Source organism: Dipteris shenzhenensis, chromosome 11, assembly GCF_047967505.1.
Source record: "Dipteris shenzhenensis isolate YYH24624 ecotype China chromosome 11, Dip_SZ_1.0, whole genome shotgun sequence".
NCBI lineage: Eukaryota > Viridiplantae > Streptophyta > Polypodiopsida > Gleicheniales > Dipteridaceae > Dipteris > Dipteris shenzhenensis.
This window is the reverse complement of record NC_141606.1, coordinates 17,227,311-17,245,854: the sequence shown is the minus strand read 5'-3', so window position 1 is coordinate 17,245,854 and position 18,544 is coordinate 17,227,311. Positions and strand designations below refer to the sequence as shown.

Here is an 18,544-nt window from a genome sequence, read left to right as displayed (position 1 = left end):
TTTGCAAGCCACTTCCATCTCCTCTCCATCTCCAAGTCTATCAAGCCTGCATATTGTCCATCCACCTCGATTTTCCATCCTCTGCCTTCGTCCACCATCTCAACCACCTCCACCACCACTTTTCCATCAAGATCCTCCTCTCCATCCCACAATATCTGTCCACCTCGTTTTTCCATCCTCCACCTTGCATCCACTATCTCCACCACCTCTACTACCATTTTTTTAAAAAGCTCCACCCCTCCATCCCCCACATTCCATCCTCCACCTTTCGTCCACCATCTCCACCACCACCACCACCAGTTTTTTGTCAAGCTCCTGTCCTCCATCCTCCACCCCGACTTTCCATCTTCACCTTCCATCATTTGCATCCCATCTATCACCACTTCTTTTTTTGTCCATCACCACCACCTTAATTCTTTGTCCTCCTCTTTTCATCCACCACCTCCACTACCCACTTTCTTCCCACAATCTCCCTTCCATTCCCTCCATCTCCACCACCTCCCTTCCTCTCTCTACCCCCCCTCCACCACCGCCACTCCCTTCCCTCTCTCTACCACCTCATTCCTCTCTCCTACCACCCCTCTTCCATACCCCCTCCCCATCCATTCTGTCCCCACCATCCCATGTTTCCTCACCTCCCACACACTCTCTCTAAACACCATGTTGAGAGTTGTGGTGCCATGAGCACATGTAGAGAAAAGGTATGAGTAAAGGGCAAGCTGCCACATGGCATGGAGGACATATCCCACATGTGAGCAAGCATATGGATGTAAGTACCCTCACCTATAAAAGGGAGGTTCATTTGAAATAATATCAATCAAGCACTTTGCACCATCTCAAGATTTTCTTTATGAGTCCAAGCTAATCTATCTTGGAACCTAATTGACTTGAGGTACATGTCATGAGCACTCTGTTCATCATGTTTGCACTTAGGTTGCATCCTCCTTAGATTAGTGTTGTATTAGGATGTTGTCTCATGACTAGGAGAGCTCGATCCCTCAATTTCTCATGGTATCAGAGCTTAGGTCCTAGCTCTCCTAGATTAGATGTAAATTTTTGATTGAGAGTTCTCTTCTACCTCAAGAAATTTCTGTCATGCATTAGAAATTTTTGTTAGTCTCATTTCCGTCTACTCTTCTTTATTTTGTGTCAGAAAGAGAGAATAGAGTTGCGAGAGAATAATGCTTTATTGGCCCAAGCATTTCGAAGGTGCCTCAATAGATTCCTGGCCTTCATCTTAGCTCTATCTATGCAATCATGCAGCTCCTTGATGATTCCTGCTTGCACTGCATCCTTCTGCACAGGACAGCAACATAAGCACCATCAAGAGCGGCTACACAGCAGCAAAGGCCCTACCACAACAAGCCGACTCTATCTACATATGCTTCAAGGCAGCAAAGCTCCATAGCTCTCCCAGCTCATGACGTCCCGCTACAAGTGCTTCATCAATAGAGCGGCTGTTCCTTAGAAGCCCATAGGCCAACTACTCTGAAGCTTCATCCAGCTAGTAACCACCATGTCTCAGCTAAGCTCTTAGCTATAGCCAGCCTCTCCAACAGTGACCAGGCTTCTACGACAATTACAATGACCAACATAATTGCAAGGAGCTCCATTGACTCTAACTAGCAACCAACTACTCCATAGTGATGATTACCTACGCAACTCTCAACAACATCAACAGACCCTGCAAGGAAGCTGCTACACAATGAAGCCTCTCCATGCCAAAGCTCTGAATGAGCTATGCCAAGCTACATGCTACATGCTTCAATGCGCATGACTACAACACCCATGCACCATCTGCATGCAACAAAGCTCCATAGTTGCCAACGGTCTCATAGCAGACATCACCTCTGACTACTAGCTCCAACCCTCTACAGCAACAACCTCACGGAAGACTCCAACCAGCTGATGCCTCCAACAAAGAGCAGCGACTACTCCAACAACGAACTAGTCGCCACCACATATTACTCGTTTCCACTTGTAGCACGAAGCTTATTACGAAAAACACAATCATAATGGAAGCTACGCCTTGGTCGCCCTACACTCTAGCTTCCTGTCTTTGTACCAATGCAAGAACTCCGAAGATGCTTGCAATTGCCTCGCGCAGCAGCGAGATGGTCTCCATCGCATCGCCGCTTCAATGCCATCACAGAGTGTTTTCTTCAAAGTCCAAGGTTCACAAGAAAAATGACACGTGGTAGATAGGGTTAGTCAGCTAAACCCACTGAGGTAAGGTCAGGTAAAGGCTTGGTCAGTTTTTTGCCAAGTGGCAGATAAGGTGCAATCAAGGTCTGGTTAACTTAGCTCACCATGGTTAGAGTTAAGGTTAGTTATGCCACATCAGCATGCACAGTCAATAGTGCCTTCTAAGCACACAACCTCTTGTTAAGCATAGTTTGAATTCTACATGTGAATCCATGTGCCACATCATCAAGGCCCCTCTTCTTCACAAAACCTTTGACAAGGTGTAACTTGCAATCCAGGAGGAATTTGCACATGCTCCAAAAAGGAAAAGTGATCGTCATTTTGAGCTCTATGCGCTTGTTAGATCAAAATCATTGTTAGCAATTAGACACTGCCAATATTGAAAGAAATAAATTGGTAAGACCTTTGCAACAAATGCTAAAACAATGCATGAATGCAAAAAGCATGCCGGAAGCACAAGTGCATGAGATGACCATAGCATAGAACATGGCATCCACACATAAAGCATCAAGGCACATGGAAGAAAAAAGCATCATGCATGAAGCTACACAAGGAAGAAGATTGCAGATTGAAGAACCAGTAGGTCAACTATATAGCATCCTCATCAAGCCATGAGCCAAAAGGTGACATCAATGGAATGTATTGAGAAACAAAAACCTTGCCAACCTTGCCTATATTTTGTAAATTAAACCTGACCACCTGAGAGTAGCTATGAAAGCACCCAAGGGAGGATTTGATCTTGTAACTCACATCTGACCACCTTGCAGTAGCCAAAGGATCATGGCACCAAGGGGAGGGGTTGAGAGTTGTGGTGCCATGAGCACATGTAGAGCAAAGATATGAGTAAAGGGCAAGCTGCCACATGGCATGGAGGACATATCCCACATGTGAGCAAGCATATGGATGTAAGTACCCTCACCTTTAAAAGGGAGGTTCATTTGAAGTAATATCAATCAAGCACTTTGCACTATCTCAAGATTCTCTTTATGAGTCCAAGCTAAATCTTCATCATGTTTACACTTAGGTTGCATCCTCCTTAGATTAGTGTTGTATTAGGATGTTGTCTCATGACTAGGAGAGCTCGATCCCCTGATTTCTCACACCACTCTCTCTCTTCTCCCCCCACACTCTACACATTCTCTCTCTAAACCCCCCTCCACACTCTCCCTATCCCCACACCCCCTCACCACACACACACTCTCTCTCCCCCCTCCCAAACCTTCTCTCCAACCCCCCTCTCTCTCTATGCCCCCTCACTCCCCCCTCAACACTCTAGTCTTTCTCTAAACACCCCCGTCTCTCTCTCTCTTTTTCCACCCTCATCCCCCACACACTCTCTCTAAACACCCCTCCCTCTTTCCTCATGCCCCACATACCCTCTTTCTTCCCTCCTAGGATAGAATGGATACTATGACAGTGACTATACCGGAGATCATGAGACCAAGAGATCCACATAGGGATATGCATTTTTCCTTGGTCAAGGTGCTATATCATGGTTGTCAAACAGACACCCAATTGTTTCTTTGTCTTCAACTCAAGCAGAATATATAGCTCTCACTACAGGTGCATGTGAGGCTATATGGCTTAGAAGACTATTGTCTGAAACAGATTACTTTGATGAGTCAAAGCCAACAACAATATACTGTGATAATCAATCAGCTCAAGCGTTGGCCAAGAATCTAGTATATCATAGCAAAGAGAGCATTGCAGATATCTTTACCAAACCACTTGGTAAAGAGCTTTTAAAGAAACATATGTAGAGGAAGGACATGGGTGTGATGGAATGTAATTTTTAGTCCTTCGATTCCCCAGAATCATCATCTTGAGGGAAGGCCTACCTCATGATGTTGATCTTGAGGGAAGGTGTTGAGAGATCACGCTCAACATCATGTGATCATATGTGCATAGCACTAACCCAGTAGAGTGCTATAAATGAAAGGGTTAGATGCCCCAATCCTAACCCTAAATGGGTTTGTATATATTCTACATTTTCAACTAAATCTAGTGTACAGTTAGTCATTTGCGGGGAGAGCATGTGCTCTCCCTCTCTCCTCATCTCCACTCTTCTCCTCTCCCCTCTTCATATTTTGTCACCCTCCTCCTCCCTTCTCCTCCTCCCTTCTCCCCCTCCTCCTCCTCCCTCCTCCTCCCTCCTCCTCCTCCTCCTTTCTCCTCCTCCTCTCTACTCCTACACCTTCTTCCTCTCCCACTCCTATGCTCCCCCTAAACCATTAGTCCCTCAACCCTTGACTTCCATGATGTGCGAGGGAAACGAGTTCTCCACTATGTACTCTCCCTAAACCTTGGATCCTCCCTAGAACATTCTTCTAAACCTTGGAACCTCCTTTTGAACCCTGAACCTCCCTCTAACCTGTAAACTCCTCCTAAACCCTTCAACCCCCAATGAAGGCAAAAGCCTTCATTACCCCAATCATGATGATGCGTGTTGCTTTCACCCATGCTTGCACTATGTTTGCTTACCATGCTTAAGCCTACATATCTCACTGAGATGAGGTCCTAAGCTACATCGTCCATTCACCCTCAACAATCCTGTTATATCAAGAAAGACTTGGGAGAGCGTTGCAGGTGATCGTCCTCAAAATAAAAAATGTCGGTATCCTCAGCTGCATCCAAATCTCCAAAGTTATGTCTGTAGCATGCAAGCTCAGACTCCAACATTTGTACACGTGCCTACAAGTCCTCGACCTCTTTGGCTTGTGATGCAACGCGATCTTGTAGCTCCGCAGTAGTAACACCTTGTTGATAGAGAGGTATGGTAGATGTGGCCAAGTCAACACGATCACTATGTGCCTGGAGAGTTAGCACGTGAGGTCCCTAAGACACGGGCTCTCTGTTCTCTTTCCTTGCTCGCTTGCACTTTGTAGGACGTTCCTTTCCTATTCGGGACAAGTGATCCTTGTCATTCCAATCCACATGTCAATGCAAGACATCATAGACATACACCCGTTGAATGAAATACATGGGTATTTGTTGGTTGTTAGGGATGCTCCCTTCCACCTCTATGAATCATTGGAGAAGGATGTGGGCTAGGATTTTGTACCACAAGTCTAACAACTTGGGCTGTGCATATTTATTCCTAACATTTCTTGAACGAAGGATAAAGGTTACATTCTTACACTTACTATTGGTAGAATATATTTATTCTTTCAATTAGATGTGAATGAATGCATAACTTTTTGCATTCCTTTTGAATGCATAAATTTGCATACCTTTTGAATGGATATATTTTATATTCTTTCAATAGAATTTGAGTGAATATCTTCTATATTCTAATGCATGTTTAACAATATACTTTCTTACACTTTGTCTTGAAAGAATACATATATTATTTCATTTGGATGTAAATGAAAGTGCAGTTACTCGCATTCTTTCTTGAATGAATGTATTTTATATTCTTTCAAGAGTAAAAGAACTAGATCCACAATATCAAATGCATACTAAATCGTAAAATCTAGAATTCATAAGCAAATTTTGAGAGATTTGTAAGAAGTTGTTTCGAGGAGAATAAGGTAAATTAGCCCACCAGCAATGAGTAAAGTACACAACCATGAAGGTTCAAAGACCCTTGGCATCTTGATGCTATTAAGACAACCATTGTACCTCCTTGGTGGAAGGAATATGGTGGAGAGATCTTTGAGTTGCAGCATGAGCCTACACTTGTGCTTTGTTGCTGCATCATCTAGTGCATGTGAGTGAAATTGGAGTGCATACAATTTTAATCATTCCAAGAGACACAACCAGTTAAAACTATCAAGAGGTGATGACTTAGTTTAGTGTTTCAAAAACCTATGCTTGTTGAAAGGATTGAATATTGCAACTGAGATGGATTCTGAATCTCCCTGCTGCAATATCAAAAACACTACAAAACTGTAATGTGGAAGGACGACTGCTTGGATCTACAGACTTTCCATGTTGGGCTAGTCATCAAATTTTATCAATAGAGCTTGTGTAGGACTAGTCCGAGTACTTGATATCTAGATGTCCATCATATTAAATGATGTGGTACGACTTTGTGTAGACATCTTGCTTAATAGAAAAGGTAGGGTGTCCGTGCCATAACACTCCAGTACCAAATGACAATATTTTTTATGGAAATCTTGCTAGCTAGTGAGACTAATCCTCTTTAGAGGTGCATGATGCTTTGTAGTGCTCATCAGTGTCATCATATCCCAATCACAAATGACCAAGTACATTTCTCTGAGGTTGACTCAAAGAAATGTAACAAAAAGTTTTGGCATGTAAATCATTATGCAAGACATTGTGTTGGTACATGAAGTGGGCCATGTGCATAAGTGCATTGAAGGCATCCAAAACATGTTCTTGAATGCATGGAGCTATATTGAGCATTGTCACTTCAGCTCAGTGTTCCACCAAAGATGGTCTCTTCCCATCATGTTTGAGATACACAAACCACCTATTCAAATGGCTCCCATTCTAATAAGGAAATATAATCATTGGTTCCCTATCTTGAATGAGACCAATAGCTTGGATGATTCCCAGATGTTGGGTGTCTCTCAAGCACATGGCTTCCTCTATATATTTTGCTTGCAACTTGTCAAGTGTCTTTCCATGCTTCAACACCTTGCAACCTTTCTGGAGTCAAATGGGGGGATGTGGATATTGCATAAGCTTACGTTTGCACACTAGCTTATCCACTGTCAAGTGAGGTGTGAAATGCACCTCATTGTTGGAGAAATGTAAGCTCACGTTGATCTAGCTTTACATTATGAGTAGGCTATGAATGTGTTGCGGCTTCAGTAGGCTGTACTGGTATTATAGGTAGTGAAGGCTAGGCGGCATTAGGTGCAAGTTTGTGTGAGTGTGTGGGAGAGGGAAAATAATCCGGCTAGATAGCAGGAGGTACAATGGGACGTGGAATTTTGGTACAAATCTAGGTTGTGATGAATATAAGGTGGGAGTGGACGTGTGGAGTTTGTGACGCCAGACTTTTAATGAATGGAGCATATGGTGGTTGTGACTATAGGACATGGAGCAAAAGGAGGGTGGAAATGAGGACATGGAAATAAGACCCTTTGCTGAATGCTAAACTAAACTCAAGTCTCAAACCTCAAAACTCAATACTACTACTCAATTTTAAAGTCAAAACACATTACCAAGTGCCATGGTGGCTCTCCTGTGAGCTGCAAAAATATCTTGTATTTGTGTCCATCGGGTCGTCTCTTGTTGTGGCAGGGGATGCAATCTCCGTGATCTTTGTATCTAGTGATCCATATCAAGATTGATACCTATGCTTGGGTGATCCCCTCCTAGCTGAGTTGTGATGGGATGAACCTCCATTGTTGCTTCTCTAGCCCCCGTCTTTGCATAATGTGTAGCCCATGTATCTCTGGTTGTGTCTCTTCTCGTCATCTTATCCCAATGTTCCATGCTTCCCTCATATCATATATATCCTCCTTGTCTACTCCACTATGTCCAAGGGCAGACCCAAATGCATAGAAGTCTATGACATGATGCTGAGCTTCTGTCTCCAGTGGCAAAGTTCCCTCCTACTATCTGATCTGATGCAATAGAGTCTCTCTATCTCATGGCATCCGCATTAGATGGAGGCCAATGCATACGTAGTCATGGAAATGAGGTCAGCCACACCATGAGAAAGGCCCAAAATCGTGCCTCTCATCAAAGAGACAGTTTTATCATCCTCGAATATCATAGTAAACTAGGCAAGTATGCAATAAATGCTCCTCTATCTCTACCCCCCACCAATGTGCATGATCTGTAGATCCATTGCTCTCTAGGTGTACTTGTGGCTCTCCTTGCCTCGATCCTCGACTGATGGGATGAGACTTGCATCTATCCAATGGCAATCCTCTACGCATGTGAGACTTGCCTATCCTTTAGATATTGGGATCAAGTGGTCAATTAGAATTGGATCTTGTTGGGGAACTCATGGTCTCCCCCCCCCCCCTCCCTAAGTCCATGACATGTAGAGCTAGAGTATATCCAACTGCATAAATACAATTGATCTCCTCTCGTGGGGCTAAGGGATCATAGGCATCCAAGCTATACTGAAAGGGCAGGGAGACAATACATCTAAATACCCTAGCTACCAAACCATGTAGATATGTGTGGGTATTAGGCCAACCCCGCTCTCTTGTAGTCATATGGATGACCCTAGTGACAACCTCAGTAGTTCCACCTAGGTTAAGGCCCAAACCCTGATGGAAGATGGCATCAATTTGGAGTGGTGTCATCGTGAACTCTACTTGTACAATCTGGTGGGGGACTGAGGGATTATCTAAATCATCTTGGATCCCATAACCACGTGTAGTCTCTCACCTTGGATCCCATAACCACCTACAATCTCTCAAAACGTTGCCACTCTATCAATGATAGGTTACTCCGCCAAAAGGATGTTGCATACATGGTTATAGGTCTCACAAGTGTGTCAAATAGCCATCCCTTCATCAAAAGTATGCCTAAAAGCACCATCTCTCTAGCTTGTGGCTAGAGCCCCGTCCTAGTGGAAGTCATGCCCTGGTTGCATGGGTCATCTCATGAAAATTGGCCTCGCAAATACTGCCTAGATAGGTGTATGACTACACAATCACTAGCTTCCCTCGATAAGTGAAGCTATGGCGATGAAGTACTACCCGTGACATGTTGAAAATCATAACCTTGGTTTTGCCAAGGTTGACTATCAGGTCTTTCTCTCTACAAAAGCATCAATGAGAGGGGGTATCCCTACTTCACTCCTAGCATGCTCTCAATCCAATTTAAGAGGCCTCCAAGGGAATGTAATATCCCTCTAATTTGATCATACAAACTCATCTTCCCCCCAAATCATATCTCTTGGGATCTGCATCTCCTAAAATTCCATAATCATGCGAGATCATAGGATTGTGTCAAAGGCCTTTCCCAAAGTCTCCAAAGCAAGCATAGAATTTCTGGGATCTCGATCTCGCCTCCTCGATGACTACTTACAGAGTGAAGATATGATCGTGAGTGGAATGTTGTCTCAAGAAGCTAACCTTCCCAATGACCGTGTTTGTGTGTCTCTATGTAGGAGTTCATCTCTCTCTCTCTCTAGTACTAACCCATAAGTCTTGGCCAGTGCTTGACCAAACATGAGAGTGCAATAGTTCCTAGTATCCATGGGATCCCTTGCTTTGTGTATCGGCACAATCGTGGTGGTACTCCAAGCAGGGGAGAAGCTGTGGCATATGGCATGATTGAACATCTGTGCTAGGATCGGGGCTAAGACCTCTTGTCCATGTGCAAAGTGCTCAATCCATAGCCCCTTATGGTCTTGGGCGCTCTTGTTGTGGAGCTGATGTAATGCAACATGCACATTCTGTTTGGTGAACAAAATGCATGTGGTGGGTGTGGGAAGGGCGGACATATTAGGTGGTGCCTTAACTAGGATGTCATAGAGGGATGTTGCATAGGTGTGACATACATCTGGATCTATAATGGGAATAGGTGGCCTCCCTTCAGCCTAGGAGTCCCCATGCAAAGGTGGGGTCACCTCCACCAAAAAATTCACTCACCTCAACCATTCTATGTGAGAGGAATGCCTAACTCATATATCGTGTCAGATGTCATAAGATCCGTTATGCCTCAAACCTCATCAAATGTCCCAAAGACCACTTCGGTATGAGGTGATGTCTCATATCTTGTGTTTCCTCATCAAACCATGGATTCTGAGGAATCATCCCACTTGAAGGGCATATTGTAGATCCAATCATGGGGAATGATCTGGTGGTAGCATCATGGATCACTGATACAAGTGTGTTTGAGGTATGGGCTAGGTCCACATTATCTCCAAAGGGGACTGCTAGCCAATAGGACAAGTGGCTCATGTATACTACATCAAGAGCATGATCAAAGTGCACCCAAACCTTGGTGGGGGCAAGGGGATCATGCGCTCTGTTTGGTAGTGCAATTGAGATGCTAAACAACAAGTATGAGCAGTCAGCACCAATAGGGTGGGGGACTATAAAGTCATGTACCCATGTTAGAAAAATCGAGGAGCCCGATAAGTAGTCCATAGTGCTAGTGCCCCCTCCGTGTGGGGGGAAGAAGGTAAGCCCTCTAGACAACAGCCACCGCTGAAGACTATTATATATGATGAGATCATGTACTGCACCCATCTCCAATAGGTGTCTTCCATATCTTGTCATATGCGGTGCATCCTCTGAATGTCTCACCATCCCAAGCTCAATAGGTCCACCTCTCACATTCTAAGCAAGCCTGACTCAAAATCAAGCGATTCCACCTGCGTGTTCCATGTGTGTGCATTGAAGTCACCTAGGGGGAGTGGCCCTCCCTACCTGGAGAACTGCATGATATCAGCATATATCATCTCATGGGGACTATGACCCTCTATAGTGAGTTCATGCATGTATGATGATGTGTTCATAGGGGAAGTAACATACTATAAAAAAGAGCGATTATGTCTTAGGTGGCTAAAACTGCACCCACATGTGTCGTGTGTGCTCCTCCTTCCGCATCACAAAAATAAGCACTCTCAGATGTGGTCTAAAAAAACTGCCACCCCTCCAAAACCTCCTACCCCACTATCTCTCCTTGTCTCCTATCTGAAGGCTGAATCCCAAGTATATCCTATGACTATGGGTAGTCCTCTCTATGGGATCTCATGTGTCTTGGTGTAGAATATCATCTCTCTATTTGTGTAGGTCACCGAAAATCTCCCTGGATCAGACTATAAGGTGCAATTCTAGTTCCATACCACCATTTTCAATCCGTGATGTCCCCCTACCCCATGGCCTTGACACCGTCATGTGTTGTCCACATCTCTCTCTCCTCCTCTCTTTGCCCTCTCTTGGTTAATGGCTTTCCCATTTTTGTAGACAACCCATTTCCCTTCTTCTCTAGATGCCATCACGCGTCCATTCCCTCTCTTTGATGCTCCTCTATTGCAAGGGCATGAGGAAAAAATCCAAATATGTCCTGGTTCCCTTTAGCATGGCCCTCATGCACATAAAGGTGGATCTATCCATAGCAGTATTGAATTTTAGTACCATCGTCCTTGTGGGTGCATCATCCTTCCTAGTTTCCATGCAACCTCAAAGGTGAGGTTGACACCCATCTTGGAAATGACTACTTTTGCATCCATCAAGGTGTCGCCCATTGCTAGGCCTCTTACTAGACATTTAGGACCTTGTTGCTCTGCCTTTTCTCCTTCTTTATGGTATTGGAGGTGAATATCTTCTTTCAGGATGATGCGTCCTTCTTTATCACTCTAGCATCTTCTCCATAGCTTTGGTTATTTGTTGAGTGAGCTCTTGATACTTTCTCTGCACATCGGGTGGAATGGAAGCCATTTCCTTCTAAATGTCTTACTTACTAATTTAAGCTCTTTTAGTGCCTTGTTTGTCTTCTTTTCCTCTTGTGCTTGAAGGGATTTGACTTGCTCTTTAATTATATTCAATTCTTCATATAGGGGTGACTAAAATAATGCTCTTCCCGCTGTGTGCATGCTCTCAATGTCTCATTCTCCACTTTGAGAGTGGCAAGTTGGGCCTCTAGCACCTTGATGAGTGAAGCATGAGAGAGAGAGAGAGAGGGAGAGGGAGAGATCCATTAACGCTTGCAAACGACCTCATGGGTCTATGAGACATAGTACAACACCAAAAAGTGATTTTTGCTGCATCTGGATAGCCCCAAAGGATCAGGGGAGTGCACAAAGCTCAACTCCTCTCGAGTTATTATAAGGCATAACTACATTCTGATACTATCATATGGTGGCCTTTATAACATCAGTTTAAGACAGAGAATCATTTGTTTTGATTTGAAGTTGCCAATCAATGCTTGCCCATCTCGATAAACCATCCATTGGCTCGCTTTAAGTGCTTCCTTTAATTTGGTGAGTTCACTATCTCTTTGTTTGAACTAGATCAGAATGAGATCCTGAGGTACCCAAATCTTTTATACCCCTCAACTTATATGTTTGTCCAAGGATCTTAACTCTTATTACCCTCCCTCTAAAGTAGAGCTATGCTTGCGTACCATTTTTATTGATATTGCATATATCATTCTCGTCCCATTCAACCTGTGGTACTTCCTTCTTAAGGGATATGATCATGTCATCTATGTCTTTCTCCACATCATCATGAAGATGTCCATCTTTCAACCCCCCAATGCGTAATATCATTTTATTATTCATTCTAGATTCTTGCTCTTTCACTTCTATGTAAAGATCAACTTTATTTACTTTGTTGGTTACGTTAGCAAGCATCTCTTGCTTCATTGTTTTCACCTAAATGGTGAATTTCCTGCATTTTAGAAACCAATTGTGACATTGATGGAAATGCATTACATTTGTCTAGTACCTCATGAATGACTTCTTACTTTCCATTGCCCTCCTTATAGCTCTCGTACTTCAAGTTCTAGAGAATAAATGCTAGCCACGGTCATTTCACCTTGGAAAACTTCATGGTGGCATACATGCACGTGTACCCCACTACTAGGACAAGACCCATGTTGGGTTGGGGTTTCAACCCAACCGAGGTAATGAGGGATTGAGCTAAACTGAATTGAAAGATCACTGAACTAAACTAGAAGACAAAACAAAGAGTTGGCACTGTGACTTATGTGCGAACTGAATTGAGGCAAGGGCCTGTTAAACAACCTGGACTAGTACTCCTGGTGCCTATGTGAAAGGAGTCTGTTTGCAAACGACGCAAAATGAACTATCAACTGCTTTTCTAGGTTGCTACTTTCCACTAAGCTAGGCAAAGAAGGGGAAGGGAAGGGGTTGAGAGGTAGGCTCAGAAACTATCATCGCATTTAATCTTTGTTAATCTTCCGATAAGCCCGTATATGTTCCATAAGAATTCTAGGTGTTTTATTCTAGTTAGCATAAAGTTACAATCCTAACCACCTTTTAGACTCATTGCATCTTCCTAGCATTGCATCATTTTTTGCATGTACAAAATTGGTAGTTGCTTATGGTTTCAAATTTTTAAGTCTAATGAAAGTGGGTGACTTTGTTGATGCCCATACATAAACATAAAAGGGTTAAAGCCTATGTCCGAGTGCTAATTACTAACATTGTCTCTAAATGTCAAATGGCATAGTATCTCTATGGAATGTGTGATGAGATTACCATGTACTAATAGGGCTCATAATGCTAGATGGGTAGTAGTCAATATATTGAGATGGCTAGATGTGCTTATGATAAGATATTAAGGGCTATGAGTGTACACATCCCTTTAGTAATAAAATTTCCAATTTTGTTGTCAATCATAGAGGTTTAAACTTTTACATCAAATTTTTTTTAGATGGTTTTTCTTAAATTTAAAAACAAATTGGTTTGTCCTCATTTTGATCATCCTAAATCGAGTAACACGATGGAGTATTAAAACTATGGAAGACATACTATTGGTAGTGTTTAACATAATCGTCCACATAGGATTTCATTTGTGACCAAGGCTAAAGTTTTATGTATCCTTAGATGTCTTACACTAGAAAGATCATAATGTTCAAATAGAATCTATTGTTGGGAATCCTCAGTACCAAGGATAACAACTTACCATTTCAATACAAATCTTCAATTCAGCAACAAAATGTGTCATACTCAGAATCAATAAGAAATGTATTAAATACTTCAACAATTATTAGATTTTTTAGTGAATATTACTTTTCATCATGCAAAATGATGGGTCAACCATAATATACAAAAGACAAGATAATCTCTAGAGTCGATATTTACAATCGCACTCAGCATGCCTAAGAAGTTCATAAGTAGAAAGTCCTCATATCCTTGAATTTGAACTTCTAGTTCTAAAACGATCCTACTAGGACTTTAGCATCTACTCGATCCAAGTTAGGCACATATTTGTGGTGAAGTCAAAGTCTTTGTACCAATCGAGGAGTTTAAAAGTTATGAGTAGGTCTACTATCAAACAAAACCACACTTCTTGTCGCTTGATGACTCTATTACCCTCAACATTATGGATTTCAATAGAAGAAATGAATTTGTTAACTCGAGAGCGTGTATTAATTATTTACCCAAAGCTTAATGATTGACGAGTTTAAACAATGATGATACAATTGTTATTTCTTGCCTTTGCCATCTGGATAGCCTGCTTCTCGTTCAATATCAACACTTCTAGTTATTCTGGTAGATGTAAATTTGCTCTCTTCAGTGATTTGTCTTCCATTCGAAAATTGATGCAAGTCAAAGAAGCTTGTCCATTGATTGAGCCATCCATCAAGATGTCCCTCTTCACGTTCCTCCTCGTTCCTCATGGGTTCATATATGAAAGACAATAATCCAAACTATGTCACTTACTACCTCACTCAAGCTTCAACTTTATTTGGCTCTGATACATAACATTACGACTCATATCTTGGATCACAATGATAACTACTTACATGAGAAAAGCTTTATAAAGGAATATACAACAAAGACCATCCAATCGTAGAGACGATCCAAGCTCACCCCCAAGCCAAGAATCCCATGGTCTGACCAAGATATAGTTGCAAAATCCTTGGCATCCCCTACTACCAAGACATCCTCGAGTTGCATTGAAGGCTAACAATGTCATGTCCACATCACTCACCCCTAACATGAGCCTCATCCTACCCAAACCCGTGCTAATCCCTAAACCTGCTCAATATAAGCTAACCCCAATTAGCTATGGACGTAACACGACGACAATGTACCACAACTATCATGGAGCTGTGTCTCTCGCTCTCTTCCCCCCCCCCGAAGGCAATCACCCTTGTGTATCAGCACTTGATTGGTTATATCATGATAGTTCGAAACAAATTAATAAATCCTATCTTTTGTCAAAGAAGTAAGAATGGAAGCTGTAAGCTGAATGGGGACCAATATTGCAACCCAAACACTCCACCTCACATCCAAATTAATTTGACCTATATTATTTCAAATGCATTGGTCTCTCTTACCACAACAAAAAGCAAGCTTCTCCTTTAGACCCCTTAGCAATGCACCCTCCATAACCCAACAAAAAACCTTGTAGCACAAGATCTGGACATTACCAGAACTGCTATCACAATTGCATTAGAAGCTGTACATCTTGAATTCTCATTTTACGCATTTCTTCTGTTGACTTCTTGAAGGCAGAACTAGCCAGATTCCTTTTTTTCTCTTGCATTTCTAAGATGCGCTCCTCAATGCTGTCTTTCACAATTAATCTCGTGACTTCCACGTCCCTTGTTTGACCTAAACGGTGCACCCGATCCATGGCCTGCTCCTCTACAGCCGGGTTCCACCAGGGATCGAGCATGTAAACATGTGATGCAGCAACAAGATTAAGCCCAACGCCTGCTGCTTTCAAGCTTAACAAGAACACAGATGGACTGTTTGGCTCATCACGTACAAATGCCTTCCACGCCTGCTCCCTTTTTTTTAACGACATGCTTCCATCCAGCCGAACGTAGTTAAAACCTGCTGCTTGCAAATGACCTTGTACTAAGTTCAACATACCTGAAAATTGTGAAAATACCACTGACTTGACCGTGGGGTCCTTTTCTCTCACATCTGTGAGCAAGGCAATAAGTGTCTGTATTTTGGCACTTGATTCCTGTGGCATATCTGATCCTGAACTTTCTGTCGACTCCACTACTGGCGATGAAAACAAATCAGAAGCTGTCACAGGAGCACGGCACAGTGGACATTGTTTCTTATCATGCATCAATGTTTTTTCAATACACCTCCGGCAAAATACATGTGAGCATGCTGTTATGACAGCTGAGTTAGGTGGTGAAAGGCAAATGGGGCAGTCAAAGTCATCCCCACTCTGCAAAACGGATAATAACTTCTGAAGCAATTCTGGACAAGAGGATAGATCTGTAAAGCCACTAAATATCACAGGTCAGTAATACATACATACATGAAATTACTTGAAATCTATGAGAACAAAAATATAGCATGCAGAAGGCTGTACATGAACGATATAACAGAACACCAAGGATCCATTGTATATGCTTATATTCAGTAAAATGCATTCTGGCATCCTTACCTAATGGCTCCAAAAACATTTGCTTCTAGCTATAAAGTACACCCAATATGCCTTGAGGAAGTGGGATGACAAGGAATCTTACAACAGCTATAACTTTGGTTTTTCATCCCATTCTCGTGAAATGTTCAATCCCATTTCACAGATTGATTACACAGATTACATTTATAAAAAAAGATGCACGTATTTCCAATGTAATGATGATGATCCTATTAAGCAATATATAACCTCTCCATTGAGAATCTGGTATCTTTGAGCCCTTAAGTTTAACTCAATATCATCACTGAGCGCAGGGCTGAAGCTAGCTTGCTTGTGGATATCAATTGTGCACAGAATTACTATCACCAAACTTTCATAATCACCAAGGCCTGAAATCAAGATACTCCCAGACTCTGAAGGAATCTTCTGTAATTCCTATTAGGCAGTTCCATAACTGAAGAAAGTCAATTTGCACCAAGTCCACACTGATCAAAACAAGCTCAGGCGCCTACACCAACCTACGATGCAAGACAAGAACATACTATTGTTAGGAGACCTTTGCTCTAGGCCAGGATCATTATGGGGGCTTCACATATGTACATTGGTAAAACCAATAGGGCAGCATATTTGCAGGCTTGGTGGTCGAGCTGTGTAGGACAGGGAGCAGCCCCTTATAGGGCTGTGTGGCAGACCCCATGGGCAGGTAGGGGATCAGCCCACTAACTGTAGGGGTCGGCCCACCTACAGCAAGAGTCAGCCCACAGACCAGCATGCTAGTTACAGGGGGTTTTTTTTTGGTTGGGAGGGGGATGGCTGCCTATATATAAGCTTGTTTGCACCTCAGTTGGAGCATTTGCGCCTATCTATAGGCAGAGGTTTTCTCCACTGGTTTTGAGGGTTTTGTGCTGAGATCCCTTGCAGTCTCTTGTGGTTTCTCCTCTCCTTCTCAGTGTTGTGTGTGTGAGATGTGCTCTCTCTCTACATTTTTTTCCAGATCCGATGCACTTCTCACAGGACATGGTTGGAGTTTCCTGACCTCTAGCTCGGGTGTGATCCTGAGGGATCTAAGGTTTGGTGGTGACGCGCTAGCCTACACTATATGTGTCCCTGTGTTTATATACTGATGATTGATGAGCATGTTGGATAGCACAAAGATAGATGAGATCCTAGAACTCCCCAGTTAGTGGTGACTAACTTGCAATTTGTCGAGTAGTTATTTAAATCATATGGGTTTCCTTGTGACATATTCAGTGACAGAGATTCGAAGTTCTCAGGCACTTCTGGTAGGAAGTGTTTCAAAAATCAGAAACCACTTTTGAGTATGAGTTCCGCTGATCGTCCTCAATCTGATGGGCAAACAGAAAGGGGGAACCAAGTCTTGGAACATATGCTCCAAGGATACGTCTCCAAGAGGCAACCTTATTGGAAAAGTATATCGCAATGATGGAATTAACCTATAATAGTGCTAAGCATACAGCTGCTACTGGTTACAATCCGTTCAACCCAAATCTCCTGTGATGGTTGGATTGAAGGGTATTCAGCTAGATGCAGCTAAGGATTTCTTGCAAGATATGCAAGAGATGTTAGTGATTGCGCGACAATCTATTGGGAATGCTTAAAATAGAGGACGATTTTATGCTGATAGCAGCCGTTCACGCACAAAATGTTTTGAGGGAATGCTCGTATATTTGCACATACTGAAGAACTTAAAAACATTACGGACAAGGTTGGTGAAGGAGTTATCCCCTAGGTACTGTGGACCCTTCTTAATCTTGAAAAAGATTAATGAAGTTGCATATAAACTAGAATTGCCTCCATTTCCACCCAGTCTTTCATGTAAAAAAATTGAAAGAGGTGTTGGGGTTGGAGATAGTCTCATTCACCAAACAAACTTGGATTCGACCTATATTCCACATGACCCCAAACGAGTTGTCGATTTCAGGAAAAGGAACCTCAGGATAGGTAGATTCCAAAGTTCAAAGCTAAGTGGAAGGATAGTTATGAGAAAAACTAAACTTGGGAGTCAACTAGTTTGCAGAAGAACTTTGTTTAAGAGTAAACGCTTGAAGGGGGAAGGGATGTCATGTACCTATACGCTAATCCTAGGATTAGGGTTAGGGATCCTCGAATTAAGGAAAGAAGGCTGATGTAAGTCTAGAGGGCTTAAGCAATAGCAAAGGGCCAATTGGCTAATTCTAGCCAAGGAAGCCTTCAATAATGCGGGATGCTCTTCTATGAAAGTGGTCTAGGCTATTGTAAATTCATTCAATGTGCACACCCCACTAGATAGTCTAGTCTGGATCATGAGCCTAGACAATTGCTATCTACAAGGCGGATCACAAGATGCTATGCCGAAGCTTCCCTCAGAA

The 18,544-nt window shown here is 42.6% G+C and overlaps 1 protein-coding gene across 1 annotated transcript in view; it reads right to left on the bottom strand.

Annotated features, from left to right (window-relative positions):
• Positions 1–15,070: 15,070 nt before the first annotated feature.
• The window catches only part of LOC147896688 (DNA/RNA helicase protein), a 30,401-nt gene continuing 26,927 nt past the window's right edge, over positions 15,071–18,544 (bottom strand). Inside the window, exon 3 of the mRNA XM_087381651.1 lies at positions 15,071–16,027. Within this exon, the coding sequence (XP_087237777.1) occupies positions 15,228–16,027 (800 nt within the window). The 3' untranslated portion in view covers positions 15,071–15,227. The remainder of the gene's footprint in view (positions 16,028–18,544) is intronic.